This window comes from Melospiza melodia, chromosome Z (assembly GCF_035770615.1).
Source record: "Melospiza melodia melodia isolate bMelMel2 chromosome Z, bMelMel2.pri, whole genome shotgun sequence".
Classification (NCBI taxonomy): domain Eukaryota; kingdom Metazoa; phylum Chordata; class Aves; order Passeriformes; family Passerellidae; genus Melospiza; species Melospiza melodia.
In genome coordinates this window covers 72,755,937-72,776,414 of record NC_086226.1, presented here as the reverse complement: position 1 = coordinate 72,776,414, position 20,478 = coordinate 72,755,937, and the positions used below count along the sequence as shown (strand labels likewise).

Sequence of the window (20,478 nt, the reverse complement as noted above, 5' to 3'; positions counted from 1 at the left end):
AGAACTGCCTCTTGTTGAAATGTTCCTATTCTGCCAATCTAAAAGCCCTTTTGCAATTGCCTCAGTATGACTTCCCACCTGATCTTAGGTTCTGAATTAAAATTCCTTATTAAATTAAGACTCAGTGTCCTTCCTGTGGCATTTGAGGAAAGGAAGCATTAGCAGATACTTATGTTTTTTAAGATTTAGCAGTAAGAATAAAGCAATGCTATGAAAATAATTGTTTTCAAAGAATGGCTGTAGATTCTTCATATTAAAAATGGAAAATATAATGAGGTGCTTGGTTTTTACTTTAGTTTGAAAATACTGTGAAAATACTATGTAATTTGAAATTAGGAAAGGCAATGCCAGCAGGCTGGGGGAATTGATCGTTCCACTTGGCTCAGCCCTGCTGAAGCCACACCTGGGGTGCTGAGTCCAGGTTTGAGCTATCCAGTATGAGGGAGACATGGACAAATGGGAGGGACTCCAGTGCAGGGCCATGAAGATGATTGAGGACAAAATTTATGGCATAAGAGATGAGATTGAGAAAGCTAGTACTGTTCATCCTGGAATAGGGTCTTGGGGTGGGGAGGATCATATAGTGAGTATGAGTACTGTGTAGTAGGGAATGGAGAAAGGGGAGCCGGACTTCTCAGTAGTGCCTGCTGACAGAGCAGGAGGCAATGGCTACACACTGAAAACCAGATAATATATAAGACAAATCTTACAGTTTTGTTTGTTTGTCTTTGAGGGGGGTGAGGGGATGATGCTGGCTTTGGGTTTTTTTTCCCTTGCTGGTTAGGGTGGTCAAACACTGGCACAGGTTATCCAAGGAAGGGGTGGATTCTTCTCCTTGGAGATGCTCATGTGATCCATTTGAGCCTGCTCTAGCTAGAGCCCTGCTTGAACAGGGAGGTTAGATGATTTCAAAAGTCCTTTCCAAACTCAGCAATTCTGAGTGATATGCTCCAAAATAAAATGATGACAGTAAACTTTGTTAGCCTCAAGGCAGAATGAGTGTCTGCTTTGGTTTATTGCCTTTTTACCTGTTAGGTAAGTACCACCCACAAAAGTCTAGTTTGTGAAAGGACTTGAGGTCTATTGGAAAGTCAGTTTTGGTATCAAATGACTATTCTGTGGTCCATGTTATCTTTTAAGAAACTGGAATTCTTGAATATGCATGTCTAGTGAGAACACAACATTGTTTATTTGAGCTAGAACAGGAACTTCTGTATACCCAGGAAATGTGTAGTTTGTCAGTGGCCAGAATCTCACAGTGGCCGGTGAGATTTGTAGAGCAGGGGTTTGTGTTGTCTTTAAAGGTAGGTGAACTGTCCATAGTTTAAAGGAGTACTCAGTTTCTAGTGAACTGTTTTAAGCTCCAAAGAGCATGGAGGTAGACTAAAGATAATCTTAATGTCTCACTGGCTCATACTGCTTCTTTACAGTTTGTGGGGTATTTAGCAGGGGTGGGAGTTTGTTATACTCCCAAATTTGTTATATGGCTTAGTCTGCTTAATTACCATCCTATATGACTAAAACAGCTATTGTTCAGAGTGCAAAACAAGTGATGAAAAAGCTTTGCTCCTGTGATAAAAAAAAATAACAATATGTCATATGGAAATAAATTATTTGTAGCTTGTGACTGCTTTAAAATACTCTTTACTGAACAGTGTTCAAAAAAAAAAAAAGGCAATACTGGTCTTAATTTAACCCATTCTGTACTACAAGTTCAAAAGCCATATCTGGTTTTAGCTAGATATTGAAAAACGTTATCATGCACAAATGGGTGCTATTTATTTTGTCATCATGCATGTTTGTTGTCTTTGTGATGCATATCCATCTGTGTTGCACAGGAAATTTATTGCTAACTCAATATGTTTATCTAGAAGCAACAGAAGAAGTTTCATTGGACAGTCCGGAGAGGGATCCAATACTTTCACCAGAACCTACTCCTGCAGTCACTCCTGTAACACCTACCGCATTAATAGCTCCCAGAATGGAATCGAAAAGTGTAACAGCCCCAGTGATTTTTGATAGATCCAGAGAAGAGGTATGCTGTAAACTCTAAACTATGTGAATGTTTCATTTGGATTTTTAAGTTTTGCCTTGTTTTAAAATGCCAGCTCCTAAATATTGGTGCATGGCATTATACCTTGCTGTTTATTTTGCAAAAAAAGTTTAGTGTGAATTTGACTTATGGAAATACTGTGAGAATTCATTACTGAGGTGATTACATTTGAGATATATACTATTAGGAGTAAGAAGTTCTATTCCTTCAGAACAGATACTTTTAAAGTGTGTGTAGGAGTAAGATGTGAACTTGATACATAAGAAATGTTTTTAATTAAAATAATTCTAACTAGCTTGTTACAGTTTCAACTTTTATTTCTGAAGCTGTTCCTAACAGGGAACAAGCAGTTTTTAGAGTTATCCTGCATGCAAACAAACAGCTGAGGGTAATCTCATTCTTAACATTTCTGTTTACATTTGGTGTTCCAGTCAAAGCATGAACATTGCTGAGTGCCATTCATTCTACAGAGTTCTCTTACCAGACAGTAACTTTGCATATAAGACCCTACCCATGGCTCAATGATGTCTGCTTCCCCAGATACCACATGATGGCATTTGATTCAGATTTTGCCCCCTTCAGCCCTGATTCTGTCCCTTCTGCCATGGCATTTCTTAAGATATCTCTTTTTATCAAACTTAGGTATAGTACATGAAGGATTATGAAATTCTGGAACTCAGACGAGTATCAGGGAATTTTTTATCTGTTGCTTTTTCCTTCCCAAGCTCTTCTGCTACAGATAGTGTTACCGAAAAGGAATGTCTGTTCTTTGATTACAGGCACATGGAAGCATTGTAAATGAGAGTGGTTGTGAACCACAGTGTCTGCTGGCATTGTAGGTGATACAATGAACAGACCCCTAAATCCCTTGTACTGAAAGCTTTTGCAGTAGGTCTTAAAACTGAAATCACAGTACCATTTAGTTTGGAAAAAACCCTTAGGATCATTTGAGTCCAACTGTAAACTTAGCACTACCAAGTTTACCCCAAAAACTTTGGTTGCAGTCACAGTCAGTGTTAGAAAGTTTATTAACATTGGAAAGTATATCAACATTAGAAAGTATATTAACTGGAAATGTTTCATAATTACACAAACATAGACTTTTTCCCCTCCTTCCTCTATATTCTTATCCTTGTATCCATAGATAATATGGGTGTCCATTACCTTGTTAAATGTGGTCTGTCTTTGTCCTAGATTGAAGAGGAAGCAAATGGAGATTTGTTTGATATAGAAATCAATGTATCAGACCCAGAGAAAGTTGGTAAGTTCCTTGAGCCTAAAACTTCAGATTGTAGACTGTCTTATTCCTTGAAGACTATTCCTAGATATAAGCATGATTTCCTCTTTAGTTTTCCTTTGGCAATTTTTAGTATCTAAATGGAAATCTCTTTTAATGTATTTTTTTGGACTGAAAAGTATATGGCAGGATTACACTACCTAAGTATTTTAATTTTCTTACAGGGGATGGCATGAATGCTTATATGGCATACAGAGTAACAACAAAGGTAGGTAGTGCAACAAACTTTTGTCAATACTTTGTACTGTAGCTGAGATGAATCAGTAATGTACAACTTTTTTTTTTAAGACATCACTTTCAATATTCCACAAAAATGAATTCTCTGTTAAAAGAAGATTCAGTGATTTTCTTGGCCTGCACAGCAAATTAGCAACAAAATACATGCATATTGGTTATATTGTGCCTCCAGCTCCAGAAAAAAGTATTGTAGGTAAGTGCAATTCCAATAAGGTGACACTTAAGTACTGAATACAAAATACTCCTCTGCATAAATACTGCTTACTTCTCAGGTGGTCCAAATATTCTTCATGTTCTGTATTTTCTAAAAGTTCATGTTAAATTGGAAAGATAGGTAATGGCCTCTTCCAAATTCAGAGTAGTGTTGATAATGAGAAGGATATCCTAATGCATGGCCTTGTGTTTCTTACCTATGATTCTTTCTTTGCTGATGCCTTCAAGAGCTGATTAGTCTACCAAAACAAGAATGAAAGAGAGTTTATTTTTAAGTTAAGCTGTTATCAATTGCTTGCAATATATAGAGGTTCATACATGCTTCAGATCTCTGATACTTCTTTTTGTTTCTTTGATCGTGGTAAATGCAAAACCTCTCATAAATTTTGCAGGGTTTTAATGCAAAAAATTACTTTTGGGTTGAACACCTTAAAGGATCAGATCCTTTCTCCATGAGCTAAGAAGCATGCCTGGTGCATTAAGAGTCTTCAGTTTTGTGATCTCTAAGTAGGAGAGGTTCTTTCAAAATAGGTAAATATTTAAAACAGTAAAGCTTGTTAAAGAATTTTGCATTACTCATATAAATAAGTGACTCGAATCTAGAATGTTGTTTGATACGTAGGTAATGACAGAACAACTTTTCAGTAATTTAGTCTGTAAAGATAATCAGAGCAGCAGTTTTTCATGTAAGTAGGAGTGGGCAGATTGAGTAGATGTAGGCAGCAAGAGGCTTGGAAAATTCATTATGTTACTTCTATGGAAAAGCACTGTGTTTTTAAGCCTGTGAGACTGAAAGTGTGACCTGAATTTTTGGTAATTCTTCAAGTTTATGGGTAATTCTGTAATAATCAGTTTTTCCTGTAACAAAAATAAGTTTAATTCCAAATGCTAACAGGGCTTATGAGGTTTCTGATCATGTCTTTTGGATGATACAAAATTTAAGGCATTTATGACAGTGTGCATTTACATGAAAATGTAGTGCTTGCATCACAGTCAAATTCAGCTTAGACTGGATTTCAGCTACCACTTGAACCAAACAGCATAAAAATTGATGCACCTGGAAGACCGTAAAATGGCGGGACATACTGCAGTGCAAGCAAGCACTGGCTGCTGCTTCAAAGCCTTGTGTAGAGACTTTAACCTACAGGTAGGTTGGAAAAACTCAGATGCTGTAGAATATTTCCAAAAGATCATAAAACTCCCTCTTTAAAGCTGAACTTCATGTAGTCAGTACATTTCCAGTTCTGGAGAAAAGGAGGAGTTGATTCTGGTCTGTTTTGAAATAATGCATCTTAAAGCAGAGAGCTGAGGAAACAGCTGAAAGTAAGATTATAGTCTTTACATTATGCATGTTTATGTTTAAAGTCTTAATACATAATGTCATACATTCAGTGTTAAGCAGTGTGTGTTGTGAAGAAGTCCCTTGTCTGTTAATTCTGCTACACTGTCGGTTTTAAACACCTGGAGTTTAAAGCTCTGGTATTATTGTGCTGATGAGTGGTAGAGGCTGGAGTTTTAGATCTTAGCTACAAATTCAAGTCCATCAATTACTGACTGTGGAACAAAAGGGTAAAAATGAGTCAATTGTGAACTGGAATTAGCATTCATTAAGGTACCTCACTATTTAGATAAGTGTATGAAAATCACATTTTCATTTTTGAAGAAAGTAATCTGTTATGTCATGGATCTTTTCCTGTGAAGGAAGAGTGCTTGGTCTACAGAAACAGTCTTTGCACTGGTGTTTAAATAGGCTTATATTAGTAGAGAAAGAAATGTGGCAAGACATTTAGAAATAACTGACATTTTTACAGGGTAGGAATTCCTCATTTGTGTCATTTGTTTGTGTATTCAGTTTCTCCCTAGGAACTTCTGTTCAAAGTTCATCTATGAAGGCTCTTTTTTATTAAGCCACAGGATTTCCTTCTTTCTGCAGTAAAATATTATTGTATAGTAATACTGTAATGTAAAAAGCTGAGACATGTGAATTACCTCAACTTCCCTTGAATACTTAAATCACTTCTATTTGAAGACATACTCAATTTTACTGACAAATGTATGGATTTAATTACATTATGCTGTGTAGAATAATTTTGGGAAAAAATCTTTATCAGATTTATTTTCATCATGTTGCAGAGGAGGGAAAAACTAAGGCTGAGAGGTTAAGAGTTCAGTCTTGTTCCTGTAAGGCCTTTACTGCTTATCTCCTCCGGGGGTTACTGTGTGAAACTTTTGTGTCCAGAAGGGAGATTGGGTGAGAAACTTAGAGAACTGTTGACAGTGAGTACATCATCAGAATCTCAACACTTTTAGCTAAAGAGACACAAAAGTAACAGATATGAAAAATACTAGAGCTAGAAAACAGACATCTTGGTTGTATAATACAATACCTTTTCTTAAAATACCTTTTATTATTTGTATAATAAAATACCTTGTTTTTCAGAAAATAATAATTGTTGACGTCCTGTGTTTCATGGTGTTTTTGATTGGACTCAGGTTGCTAAACTCCAAGTTTAGATCTTTAGCATGACAAATAGTGAGTTCAGTCTGACTGTTTTAGTTCTTCTGTTGCTGAGGTTGAATTTATTTCCTATGGCATGACACATCAATAACTAGTTGCCACTCTTGTCTTGATCAGAGAAAGCACTGTAAGGCTACATACATTTTATTCTGCTGATTCTGTTCTCCTTGCAATTCAGTTCAGAATTTTCAGAACTTGTTAGTTTGCATTAGTTAATTAAAAAACTATTAGTTTTAGAACTTAAAAGAAAAAATAGTAGAAGGAAAATAATGGTACCAAGCTTACCAGTGAATAGGCTTATAATCTGAGAACATTTTTGTATTCTGCTTTATATAGCTACCTGTTTTCTTTTTCTGGATGTGAGTTGCCAGTACGACTCTGAGCAGCATTTACATTGTTTTCATAAATGCAAGTTAACCTAGTTTTACTTAACTATTAGTTGCAATTAATATGTCACAGGAAATTGAGTATTTCACAGAGCTATTTTCACAAAACCATGCACCTTGCATCAACACACTATGTAGTGTTTTTCACTGTAATTTGATTTAAATGTGTAAAGCTAGGTGAGCCTTATATTCTAATCACATCAGTTAATGATTTATCTGTGATAAAATAAAATCAATATGATGCTGTTTCCTTCAAGGCATGACCAAGGTTAAAGTAGGCAAAGAAGATTCTTCATCTACTGAATTTGTGGAGAAAAGAAGAGCAGCTCTAGAAAGGTAATGTGTGTATCTAACTAAAATTTATTTAGGCTCAGAATTACTTGCAGTATACTACATGGGTTCTGTAATTGCAACACTGGTGATCTGTACTTAAGTGAATCCTGGGGACTGTATAGAACTGTCAAATTTTTTAGTAGAAATTGACTAATTCCCATTAATAACAGGAAGAGTAGCTCTATTCATAGAAAAGATTATAGCTGACTTGTTTCAGGCTTAAAATTAAGATGGCAGAGGTGCATAAATAAAACTACCATTAGAATCTTATATAGACATTTTGGGTTGAAAGAATTAAGACACTTAGAGTAATGTATTTATCCCATAGCAAATCAGCTGTTGGGCGGGAAGGCAGGTGAAGAGGCCTTCAATCACTTGAAAGTCAAATGGGCTTCTGATGATGTGCATTGATGACATTGATGTGACTTGCTGAATTTTGGCATAAGAGATACTGCATCTCTGTCACCCAGCACTGATATATAGCTGATACTGTCAAAGTATCTTTGTCAGGAAGGGGTCCTGTCCCTGGTATCCTGCCACCTTAACCTTAACTTGTACTTCATACAGAGTATGGAACAAGGGAAAAAAGTTGAGCAATCTGATGTGTAAAATAGTTTAACTGCAATCCTTACCTTCTTCAGGAAAAAAAACAGATAAGGATCTGGTAAACATACCTAGTGGAGGGTGGATAAAAAATTACGCTTGAGGTCTAAGCAGATGTGCGGAAGAAAAAAAGGAATGAGTTACATTGAATTGTATTTGTGCATGTATGAGAACTAAATGGATTGAAGACTCTTGTCTATCCAGCACATAGATAGTTTATATGTAGACTAGAATCAACTAACTTGTCCAATATTCCCTATAATTCTAAAGTAAATCAGCCAGAATTACCTGTAACAAAAAGACTGTCCACTGCAGTGCACAAAAATGTTTAAACAAGTTCTTTTTTTTTTTCTGGAATAAGCAGGTTAATAAAGGAGTCCTCACTCAGCTGTTTAAAATAAGAAGCATATTGTTTTCCCACTGTGCAACATAGATATGACAGGCCCCACCTTAAGGAGTTTCTGGTGTAAACAAACTGTGTTGTGAAACACTACTCAACCTTTAGTATGTTACATTGTGGTATGAAGTGCATGGCACTGTATTAGATTCAGTCAGGCACGTTAGATCTGTTCTGCTACCTGATATTTTAATTTTTAAAATCATAGGTATCTACAACGTACAGTAAAGCACCCAACCTTGCTACAGGATCCAGATTTGAGACAATTCTTGGAAAGTTCTGAGGTATTTTAGAACTTTATATTAAAGTTCCTTTAACTTCTCTTATTTATTTCTAGATATGGTATCCTACCAAGCAATATATTCGCTTTATATTGAGACCTAATCCTCTAAATTAATATGAAATCAAATTGGACCATACCCTTCATGGCTAGAATGGCAGAGGCTGCTTAGGTAATGGTGTGCCTCAGGCTCTGGTAAAACTTACAGGCTAGTGACAAAATGCGATTTGCTGTATAGTGACTTCTCAAATGATTCAGTCTTATCAGTTCTGATGCTTTTTAAGTAAGATCCAAAATTCAACTTCCAAGCTGGCTTGGAAGCAGGTCTCTCACATCTAGGAATTCGGCTTGAGGTATATTGGTAGGATAATGTGAAAATGCTGGCAGTGCTGTTCACCAGGCTAGGTATTTTTGTAAATAAGGATTTCAGTTGCCTGTACTAATAATCTGGTACCTTTTACAATATTAAATACATTGTTAAAGATACAATGTATGTCTTTATAAATGTGCATAGTGTTTTCACTCTAATACTGAACTGTGTTTTAGCTAATGTCAGTATCTTAGTTATATTAATAAGTCACAGAGGCCTCCCTACTGACAAAAGCATCAATAGATAACTTACAGTGGGTTTGTCAATGCTGCTGACAGACAAAACATCACATGAAGGGTAAATGGTCTGACATAGGGACCACCTTGTATAGCATATACAATCTAGCCTGAATAATAATATCAATTAAATTTAAAGTTTGTTAATTTAACTCTGAGTGTGTCTCAGTACCAAAGAAGATAACATATTTGAGGTACATTTATAGCTTTATATTGAAAAGCAAAAAGTCATCAACCTTTTATTATCAGCATGCAGTGCATGTGCTGCATTACAATTAAATGTGTAACAGAATTTCCTTTGTCTAATTTGTTATAAATCTAAGCTTTTCTGTTCCTGTAGTGGCAGTTTGTTTATTGTAGTATATAGGTGGCCATTTAGGACATTTGGCTAGTTCATAACAGCTTTGGACAAGTGGTTTGTTTGTTCCATTTAAATGTAAAGATGTAGAAGAAAAGTAAATAGTCTATATTTTTAAGTTTTCCTCTTGAGAATGTAGAAGTAGTAAATTTGAGAAATTAGATTCCACTATATTGAAACACATAGGACTAAAGAAAACACTATATCCTTTTCTTTCCCCCCTGTGCCCAGTTAAACCTCCATCCTTTTAACCAGTCTCTTTGCCCTTATTTGTCATTCAATTCCAGCTGCCGAGAGCAGTTAACACCCAGGCTCTGAGTGGAGCAGGAATATTGAGAATGGTGAACAAGGCTGCCGACGCTGTCAACAAAATGACAATCAAGATGAATGAATCGGATGCAGTAAGAGCTGATTTTTCGGCTTGAATAATGAGATGAATTAATGAGCCTCAACAATTGCATTTTAAAGCTGTAGAAGTAGAAAATGGGTTATTAATTTCCTTATTGGCTTGAATTCTTAGCTGTATCAGTTGACCACCCTGGAAGTACCTGGATAATTTGCTTCTTTAGAACCAGAAATATTTTTGGTAATCTAATTTGTAATGCTTGACTCTTTCATCTTTTGTCAGTGGTTTGAAGAAAAACAGCAGCAATTTGAGAATCTGGATCAGCAACTTAGGAAGCTTCATGCCAGTGTTGAAGCATTAGTCTGCCACAGAAAAGGTAACTTTACTTTTACATGAACCTTAGGAAATGGTGATGAAACAAGAGCTGAGCATGTCAGAACCCTTAACTAAAATAGTTACACAATGTATTTTAGTACAAAAATTTTCTACTTGTATCTTCTGTTTAAAACTGCTTTAGTATTTTTGTATACTTGCCTTTAATTTTAAATTTAACCAGGGTATCTGTCATTCCTAGAGTCACTCTAATGATCTAGCATATTTTTTTCCCTTGCACAGTGTCATTATCAGATTTAGCAAATGATTCTACTACAGTAGACATCCATAAATTTATCTTTAGGTCTCAAGGCAAGAGTAATTTCTTTCTGAACAAAAAGTGGCTGCGTAAATCCATTTAAACATCTTTTGGTTCAGTATTGCTCTGTTAACTGAGTTTAAGTGCTTACACAGGAATATCTTATTCTTGATTTAGTCTGCATAATGATATACCCTCAAGCTACTGTTAAGGTAGACTTTTTCTGGGAAGATAAGTAGTCATAGAATATCAGCTTTTTGTTTGCTTAGTTTAGATAGAAGCAAAACGTGTAAGCTTATGTTGCAATAACCTGTGCTGCTCTTTGACAGAGATGGATTTCTATCAGGTTATTAAAAAAACCCAAACATAATAAAAACCAAACCAAACGAGAAAAAACCCTAAACATACCACAATTATGAATCTGTAGCTCAAGAAGACCCTAAGTGTGCTTTCTGATAATATTTTAGTATGTTAAAATATGATGCTACCTTTGAATACTTCCAAAATATTTGAAAATGTCATAAGTTGCTTTCTCATAATTCTAATCAAGAATTGCTCTCTGCAGTAAGAATATTTTTAGCCACCTATCTTCAAGGCTAAGGAGTATTTAAGAAGTAATGGAAAATGGAAATCTTTATTTACGGTTGATTTGACACCTTATAGATTTGGAGAAGTGTTGGATCATTGTGTTTTTTCTAAGAATTGTGTTCAAATTGTAAAGGTTTTAAATATCTGAAGACAGCTTCCTTCTGCAATCACTTCTGGTGTTCTGATGGTTCTGCAGGAGCAGCAAAATTGCAAACTAACCTGAAGTAATTTGGACCAAACATTTGTTCAAAGGTCTTTCATGGAACTAAACTTTGTACAGGATTACTTACATGGGATTTGAGACAATTGCACCAGTATTTGTTAATAAATAAGCCCAAAACTTCACTTCCACAGATGCTGATAGTATGTGAGCTTTGGTTGTTTTTTATTTTAAGGCATGTCAGAATGTGACAATGCATTACAATATGCACATGTAAAAGTTACTTGAAGTCAATAAACAGCCCAACGGAAGTAAATTCCACTCATGGGAGTGGTGATTTTGTGAAAGGGTTGGTTTTGTTGCTGTGCTGAACTAAATGGAAAATTTGTGCTGTAAACCTGTTAAAATTGTTCTGAAAATTTGCTCTGTGGGTGACTTAGCTTTTGTTTTGTCAGTTTGCATTTTCTCTGAAGTAGGCAATTGGATAATACTGAAGTGACTTCTCCTAATTGTGGTTTCATTGTGATGTCCTTGTGTATCTTACTGTGATCTTTACCTTAATTTCACTTGGTCAAGTAAACCTCTGCTCCACTGATATATGCTGCAGAGTAATATAATAAATTAACTAAATCATGCTGAACATTACTCCTGTGTTTCAGAGCTTTCAGCCAACACCGCTGCCTTTGCTAAAAGTGCTGCCATGTTAGGTAACTCGGAGGACCACACTGCTCTGTCTAGAGCTTTGTCTCAGCTTGCAGAGGTTGAGGAAAAGATAGATCAGTTGCATCAAGAACAAGCTTTTGCTGATTTCTATGTGTTCTCAGAACTGCTTGGTGATTACATTCGTCTGATTGCTGCAGTAAAAGTGAGTACTACTAGGAAAAATACTGATTTAGCATTTAAAGTCACATTCCTCGGCATATAGTTTTACGGTAAATGAATGTGTGCATTTGCTCATGTAACACACTTAAGTTTTTGCCTGATGTTCTAGCGGGGTAAAATGAAAGCATTCATGAGTTATTCCAGTGATAAAAATGGCTGTGATCAAAGATGTGAATGAAGTGGTTAGATCCAGAAAAAATGGAAATCTACTTTGAGCAATACTGATTTTGTACAGTATTTGGGAATACTGTACGGTACTGTGTCTAAGCCTACAGCACCTGTTTATTTCAGATTACTTACTGTTACAGTAAGCATACATAAATACAGAAGAACATAATTTAGTGTTCTATATTTAACAGATAGCCAGTAATGTCTTTAAATGAGAAAAAAACTCAATTTGTGGATCTACATTTCATTTTAAAAAATATTCAATTTAAGTGTAAGTATGCTGCACAGCATGATTATGTTTAGACATGAGAACAGGTATCTGTGAATTCCTTCCAGAAATACATTTGAACTTACCAGGTTGTTGGAAGTACATGTTTTTCTTTTGACTTTGTTTCTCTCTTATTTTTTTTTATATGCGTACTTCGCTTCTGCTGCCTTAGTCTGTGCTAACATAAATGTATTGCTGAAAATGCATGTAATACATGCGCATGAACAGTTTGCTAGTATCTGCAGTTAGAGAATTGATTGCATGATAGAGCACTTTATAGTGGTTGTTTTGGTAGTGCTTTGATAAAATGAGGGACATAAAATGATTTGGAGCACTGAAGTATCTGCTCTGAAAAGGGTTCTTGGACAGCCTGTCATTTGTGGAAGGTATTGAACTGTGCAAGCATGATGTCAAGTGAAATGCAATACATGGTAGACACGCTAAGGTTTCTTTGAGTATACTACTTGTTTCAGCTTTATGCTAGAATTATTTTTTTCCTGCTGAGAATTTAGATAGGCCTAACAATTCCAGTAGTTCAAGAAGTTTGTCTATTCTCACAGGGTGTGTTTGACCATCGAATGAAATGCTGGCAGAAGTGGCAAGATGCTCAGGTCACTTTACAAAAAAAACGTGAAGCTGAAGCAAAGCTCCAACTAGCCAACAAACCTGATAAATTACAGCAAGCTAAAGATGAGATAAAAGAGGTAATGTTATCAATTATTTTGGGGGTCAGACTTTCTGCATCAGCTCATTCATTCTGCATTAATGCTGCTTTATGCCATTTTTGTTTACAAATCACTTACTTGCTGTTTCCCATATTTACTGAAATTTTTAAAATAATTTACTTAAAACACTAAATGTGTGCAATTTTTACTCATTATAAGATCTGTAAGACAGTTAATACTGTCTCTACAGTCTGGGAGATGGGAGGGAGGGAACATGGACAAGTTGATGCTTTTAACTGCTAACAGCTCACTTGGATAGGCAGAGGAGCATTTCTTGGTTTCTAAGCTGACTGGGTAAATCCAGCAAAGACAGCTAATAGAGAGCTATTCCTATGTTTTGCTTAAATATGCAGCTTTTCTACCCATATATATGTGCATGTATATATGGTGTAATTTCAGTAAAAATAAATCTAACATGTTGAAGTGTCATAATTTATACACTTTTTCTATCATGCTTCACTAAGGAAATTGAAGAGGTAGGACAACTTAATTATTTAACACTAATGCATTCTGAGTATGCTCTAGTGCTCTCCCATTAAATAATGGAAGAATGTTATTGCAGACTTCAAGCTCTTTTACACAGTTGCTTTGTTTGGCTTCGTCATTGGTCACTAACCACATGCTCCTTTGTTCTTTTTGCCCTTTGATATATTTCACATACAGTATTTAAATTACTCATTAACTTGATTTTCTTTTCCTTAAAGAAGTCCTTTGTTTACTGAGAAAACGTGCAATTACTCTTGTGTGACCACATTCTTGTTGATTGCCTCTACTGATGCACAGTAAATTTCCTGATTACTGGTAGCAGTGGGAAATAGTGGTTGTTTCCCAGTCCCAATATTAAAGCAATTACTTTCTTCTCAAGGAATTCTTTTTCCTGCATTATTGGATAACTAGAGAACATTTTTAGTAAACCCACAGTTTGAGTGTGCCAGTTGAAAATCTCACTGGAACTGAAATGTGTTGAGAATTGCTGAGTTCTGTAATAGTGGACCCGCTGGCAGAAGAATTGCAAAGTGGAAGCCTAAGCAGCTTGAGCATCATCCATGACTCAGTTGGTTTTTGTGGATAAAAGGACAATGGATGGTCCTAGAGATACCTTATTGAATGAGAAATTTCTCGGGTCAGATACTATAAAATGGCAAACTGTTACCCAATAAAAATTCACATAGGACCTGGGCATGATGAAGCTTAAATGTAGAATTCATTAGGCCTATGGAAGCTTTTACAGAAATCTCAGGCACCTCTGTTTGAAGTGGTAGGAAGGTATGGGCAATCCTTAACTGTGTTTTATACTATTTAGTTACTAGCTAACTGTTCAGGCTGATCTTCCAAGAAGATACTATTATGACTTACTAAAAAGCTTCATAATGTATATCTAAAAGGGCAGTCAGGGAACTGTGAATAAATATATACTAAAAATATAAATATGGAGATGTTTATTGGAACATAGATGATGTTTATCTCATACCACAGTAGAAACTTGACACTGCATCACAAAATGCTTTTGTGAAATAAGTAGCACCACTGGATTGCCAACAGCCAGATGATACATTGAAGCATGTTGCTTCCCTGCTACTTTTTTCTGATGATGGTGAATGTTACTGAATGTATTCGTTCTCAGTTAATATGTTGAGATGAACAGATACAGTTGCATTTCAAAGAACTGCTCGCCTGCCGTGGGGCTCTCCGTTTATCTACGCAACCAACTTAACAATGCAAATAGATGTGTAAAAGCAGTTACAGGGTCACATAGATGCTGATGATCCTTCTTGTGTAGCTGGGTTCTTTTCACAGAAACCAGGAGAAACAATCTGGTGTCATATATTGTTACAGGAATCCAATGTTCCCAATATGGCATAAACCCATAACAAACATCTCTTCTTCTGAGTTTTCCTCTAGTGATCTTCTTACCTGCAGTAATGTTTCTAGTCCAGCTTTCTGTGAAAACAGTTGCCACTGAAAAAGATGGCTTGTGCTTTGGAAAGCAGATAAGCACATCCTCAGAGGCTTGTCATTTGCAACAGAAATATGATAGCAATAATCAAATACCTGACCAGAGGCAGATATGAAGGTTTACTCATCTCTTCTGGCATTAGGAAAGTATGGGGAACTAACTTGAGACTCTTCCAAGCTTGATTGGACAGGTTTAGGTTCCTTTGTATGAAGTTTATAAAGGGAATAGTAAGTAAAGCCTTCCAGATCCATTTTGTTTTCTAAATAATATTTTTAAATGTTCTTAATAGCTGTACTAAGATATTTTAACATTTTATCTACAGATAGCATTGGCTTAAAGATACCTTTGTTGTAACTGATCTGATGACATCCTAAAACACAAAGCTGAAATTGTTACTGTAAGATTTTCTTTTAAATAGGCCAAAACAATCAAATAGGTCCTTTTAGCTCTTAAGTGACTATCAGTGTGCTAAAAAAATTACAGGTAGACTGAATGGACAACACAAAATCTTACCTCTGTATGTCTTTCCTTTGCCAGTGGGAGACAAAAGTTCAGCAAGGGGAAAAAGATTTTGAACAGATCTCCAAAACCATTCGCAAGGAAGTGGGAAGATTTGAGGCATGTATAATTTTTTCCAAGTAAATGACAGTTCTACTGTACATAATATTAACAATATAAGTAAAATTTGTTAAGAAGTTAATACACCATAATTTATTTATTAACAGAAGGAACGAGTGAAAGACTTTAAAACTGTTATTATCGAGTACTTAGAGTCGTTAGTGCAAACACAACAGCAGGTAAGATAAATTTTAAGCTTTGTACAAGTTAATAAATAATACATGCTGTATTATTTTAGTTAGAAAAATATGGGCTTTAAGCTCAGCTGTTTCTAAAACATTAAGAGCTACTAGTCTGTGCTGTATTGGTGAATGATTGCAGTTTCCCAACCCATGCAGAACTGTAATTCCGTGAAGCAACAGAGAAGTTCCCTTAGGGATATGGGCAAGCAGAGGGTTATCTTGTTATCTTCTCAAACTGAATTAGTACTTTTACTTTGAGATTGGAGTAAATTGTAATCAATATGTACTTACACTTACTGAAGAGACTTGGATTCTTAAATGTTTATTGCTCTTTTTTAAAAATATGAAATATTATTGGATATTGAATATTAGAAAGTATTAAATATTGAATATTGGAAAGTATTTAAACAGTTTTCAGTGTCTGAGAAGTGGGTCTTGTTACTAGGAAAAGTCCAGGCTCTTTTTTCTGCTCATGGCAGGAATAGAACCCTCCAGCTTTGTTTAATTTAAAAAACCTGAAAAACAGTGTCTTCAGTGGTAAGAAGAAGTGGCTGATCTTTCAAAAAAATCTGTAGCATTTTATTCTATAACATTGTGTTCAATATATGGCAACATATCCATAGTTATGAGGAGATTTGTGTACCTAATACTTGCGTTTTTTCTTGCACTATGTAAAAATATTAATGAATAAGTACCTACATTCTAACTTTGCCTCGTGGAGGCAAGTTTACTGCAAGAGGAGGTAGGTATGCATTGTGGTTTTCAACATTTAGTACCTAATGAGTGATTTTCCCTTTCCTTCAAGCTAATAAAATACTGGGAGGCATTCCTACCTGAAGCCAAAGCCATTGCCTAAAAGAAGAATATTCCAAATGAGAAGACACTCTGGATGTTTGTCCTGGATAAAACTAAATTCCACAGTGAAATCACTTTAAATCATCTAAATAAACCACTATATATTTTATGAATTAACATGTGGCTTTTTTTATATACCACAGCATTTTATTAACAAGCTGCATGTCCTGACCCTCTTTGAAGTGGACTGTGGCATGATGTTCTGCAATACATTGCTGAATTGAACACTATTGTGTCTTAATCCTTGCACTAAAACATGCACTGCAAGGCCAGAAAGCTGATATTTTTGTTCTCTACAACACAATGTTCTGTAGTATGTTTACCTGATCTTTATGAAACAAATTTAATTGCATTGTTAATGTTCACTTAAACATTCCTGTACAAAATCATGTTTTTGTGATTACAATAATAAAGGGATGTACCTTGTGAAATGTTAAACACTGAGTGCTTGTGTCTGTTGATACTTGCTGGTGTTCTTAGGAGTACTGTCTAGAGCAAATTAAGATATATCCAGCGCAAACCCAGCATTTTGCAAAGAGTGATGGAGAAGGTATTAAAGATGCACAAACAATTACCCATGGTAAACTGTTCTGGTTTTTAATTCTAAATCTCTTCGATGTTCTTTCACTTGAAGTTATCACTGCCTTGGCGAATTCTACTGTGTTAGTATTCAGAGGGTCAAAAGACATGCTTGGGCAACAGACATGTAAACTGAAATCTTCTTTAAGTTTTTACAAAGCTTCTGCAGAATTAAAATCACCTGCTTGGTCAAATACTGATTTTGATCTTACTGGACTGACACACTGCATCAGCTGTATTCAGTTGTCATCTCAGGATACAAAAATGAAAAAAAACATCTTGCAGTAATTCTGGTAATAGTTGAGGGAAAAAAGTGGGTAATTTAGCTGAGTGTTTGATAGTCGTAAGAGCTAGTATTCTGTTTGGATTTTCTTCAGTAGAAAATATATTTGAAGGGGCTGGTTATACCTTTTGCATGAAATCAGAGCACGTAAACATTTTTCTGAAATACACAATATTAATGTAAGATGTGATGTCCTGTCATTTTAATGACATACTGAGCTTGTTGATATATTAGTATTAATGTTAACAAATTTTAGGCAAATATACTCACATAAAAAAGCATGAGAAGCAGTTACTTTCAGCTAATCATAAGACTGCAGGATGAACACATGAATTTGTATTGTTTGGGGTCAAATATAAAAGAGCACATAATACCATTTCTGAACAGAATGGAAACCTCGATTCGACTGGAAGGTCATACTCTATTTTTACAATAAAGTTAGTGTAAACTTGATTAGTATTTGCCATTGTTTCTCTACTTACCTCTCTTAACTCAGTATTTCAAGGAGTTTTCAAGGGAACTAGAACAGAAAAACCCTCACCAAAATTTATCAAGCCTAAATTAAGCTTCTTTTTAAATGGATAAATGCCAAAGCCTTAAGTGAGTAATACCTTATGCATCAGTGTTTGTTCCGTCATTGATCTTAAAACTGCCTTTTGAAGAGCTCAAGTATGCAGGAGATCTATGACGAAGAAACTGATCTAGGCGTAAGACTGTAAAGTGTTACAGTGTACTTAATGCTGGCTTACTTGCTGCTCATTAAAACTGACCAACAGCTCAGTATTAAACTTACTGCTCACAATATATACTGCTTACACTGAAATTGATATTTCCACAACTAAAAGACTCAGTTTGGACATGGCAAGGTCAAAATAGGTAAACATATCCTTTCATGATTTTCTTTTCTTTTTTCTTTATTTTTTCTTTTTTCTCTAAGTGCCCAGCTTTCTTAGCTCTTGATCTCTTTTTGCTTCCATCAGGGTTAGAATTCATTTGAATGATGGATCACTTTTCTTCTCTTGTGACAAGAGAATAAGAAAGTCTGCTAGCCAGGATTAGTTTGGCCATCCATACCAGTCAACTGAAAACAAGAATGAGTTGTGCAAGTTTTTCTCAAAACCAGAAGCCTTTTGGGGAACAAAAGGATAATGGCATATCTGGAGTTCACTGTCACACAGGGTTGGTTGCTAATACAAAAGATTCTAGGGGTTTTTTTCCATCACAAGGTTAGCTTGAGGAGAATATCCAGATCAGCTGTTACACTTGGCTAGCATAAAACTCTTGCTGTTTCAAGAAGCCGTTAATGATCCTGAGATTGGCTCAATTATCTGATAATGCCAAGGCTCTGGGTTCAAGTTCCAGATGGGTGATTCATTTAAGAGTTGGACTTCATGATCTTTGTGGGTCTCTTTCAACTCAAAATATCCTATGATATGGAAATTTATTTTGTTTTTCTTCCCCTGCGTTGTGAAGATTGGAGATCTGGTTACCGTCTTTCCTCGTGTGATTAACATCCATATTAGCAGAAAAATTTCTCAACCCAAGTGAATGGAGGTATTACTGAACTCTTTCCTCTGTTTCCTCTATTACTGAGGTCTTTCTTCTGACCTCACTACTAGCTATTGTACTAGATTTAAGTGTGCATTTCATTAAAACTACAAGCCAATGTACCGCTGAAGAATCACTAGCATAAGCAAAAAGTAAATGTTTGCAAAATGAGGAACTGCATTTGGAATACTGTATGAAAAACAAGATGCTACTGAATTCTAGTTTACCTTTTAGGTTAAAATAGAATGCAGATATTTGCAACAAATTCTTCTATTCATCATGTCCATCATCCTTTTTAAATTAAGTGTAAATAACATAAAGTGACTCAAATTGAAGACATTGTTATTTCTTTCTTAAGCTGGTGTTCAGTGTACAATAAGTCTGTAATTCTTTCATCACTATCCCTTTTAAAACAGAATGTTCTGCTTTCCTATCAATTATTCTTTGTTCTACCTCTCCTAGGTTATTTCCCTCTGAAAGCCTCATATGGGAGTTTGTTTCAGCTTCTGTGGAGTTCATGCCCCAAATATGTCAGTTTCTTTCAAACTGTGGAGATGAGCTGCTGGCTGGTAGGTCTTGTACATCTAAGAGAACAGGCAACATCTACTAAATTTATGTGTACAGTGAAATGATTGTCTCAAGGAAAAAAAAATAGAAAAAAAACCCCATTGGGGTTATATTTTTTTCTCTCCTTTCACTTTAGAGTAGAACAGGCTATGTAATAATCTTAATTTGTGGCAAAATATGAGTCTATTACAAATGTGGGGGAAAAAGGCCAATATTTTAACTGGTTAGAAGCTGAATTTTCAGGTTGTTCAGAATGTTACTTGTTACCTGCTAGGACAATTCTTTCTTTTTTTAAAATTCTTGTCTTCCATAGTTGAATCAATGATAGTAATTGCAAATTGTAACTTGTTAGTAATCTTTGGACTTTACGGGTGAAGTCATTCCTTCCCTTCCCCCTCCCCCACCCCAGAGCAGTGAGGAAATTATTAACAAAGGAGAGGGGTATAAAATAATCCAATTTTTTTTTTTCTCTTATTAAGAAAGAAGAGTACACAAAGCAGTGTAGGCAGACCTGTCCTAGGATATTCATATGCAAGCTAAAATTAAAGAAATAGGCAATGGAAATGGAAGGGCAAGAAAAGACTGGAGATAAACAATTTATCTGTGATTGAATTTTGTGAGTTGACTTAAAATTAGTTTTTTAGTGATTGAAAAATTGACAAACTTAGATTGTGATCTAATTAAGGACTGTTTTTTGATCTGGCCTCTTGTTTTGATGTGTATTTTACTTATCACTTAGATTAGAATTTTTGTATGGGTTTCTTTGCCTACTTCTATTCTGGAAATTAGCCATTCAGAAAGTCCTTGAATCATGAGAATTAGTGGAAAGTGATCTTTCAA

At 35.4% G+C, this 20,478-nt stretch overlaps 1 protein-coding gene across 3 annotated transcripts in view; it reads left to right on the top strand.

Moving 5' to 3' along the window:
- Nucleotides 1–17,099, top strand: part of SNX2 (sorting nexin 2) — a 29,613-nt gene extending 12,514 nt beyond the window's left edge. For all 3 annotated transcript variants that reach the window (XM_063180922.1, XM_063180923.1, XM_063180925.1), the window contains exons 3-15: nt 1,872–2,035; nt 3,248–3,314; nt 3,515–3,558; nt 3,639–3,780; nt 6,962–7,040; nt 8,246–8,321; nt 9,569–9,682; nt 9,910–10,003; nt 11,666–11,871; nt 12,885–13,028; nt 15,544–15,624; nt 15,732–15,803; nt 16,612–17,099. In XM_063180922.1, the coding sequence (XP_063036992.1) occupies nt 1,872–2,035; nt 3,248–3,314; nt 3,515–3,558; nt 3,639–3,780; nt 6,962–7,040; nt 8,246–8,321; nt 9,569–9,682; nt 9,910–10,003; nt 11,666–11,871; nt 12,885–13,028; nt 15,544–15,624; nt 15,732–15,803; nt 16,612–16,662 (1,334 nt within the window). In that variant the 3' untranslated portion in view covers nt 16,663–17,099. The remainder of the gene's footprint in view (nt 1–1,871; nt 2,036–3,247; nt 3,315–3,514; nt 3,559–3,638; nt 3,781–6,961; nt 7,041–8,245; nt 8,322–9,568; nt 9,683–9,909; nt 10,004–11,665; nt 11,872–12,884; nt 13,029–15,543; nt 15,625–15,731; nt 15,804–16,611) is intronic.
- Nucleotides 17,100–20,478: the final 3,379 nt, after the last annotated feature.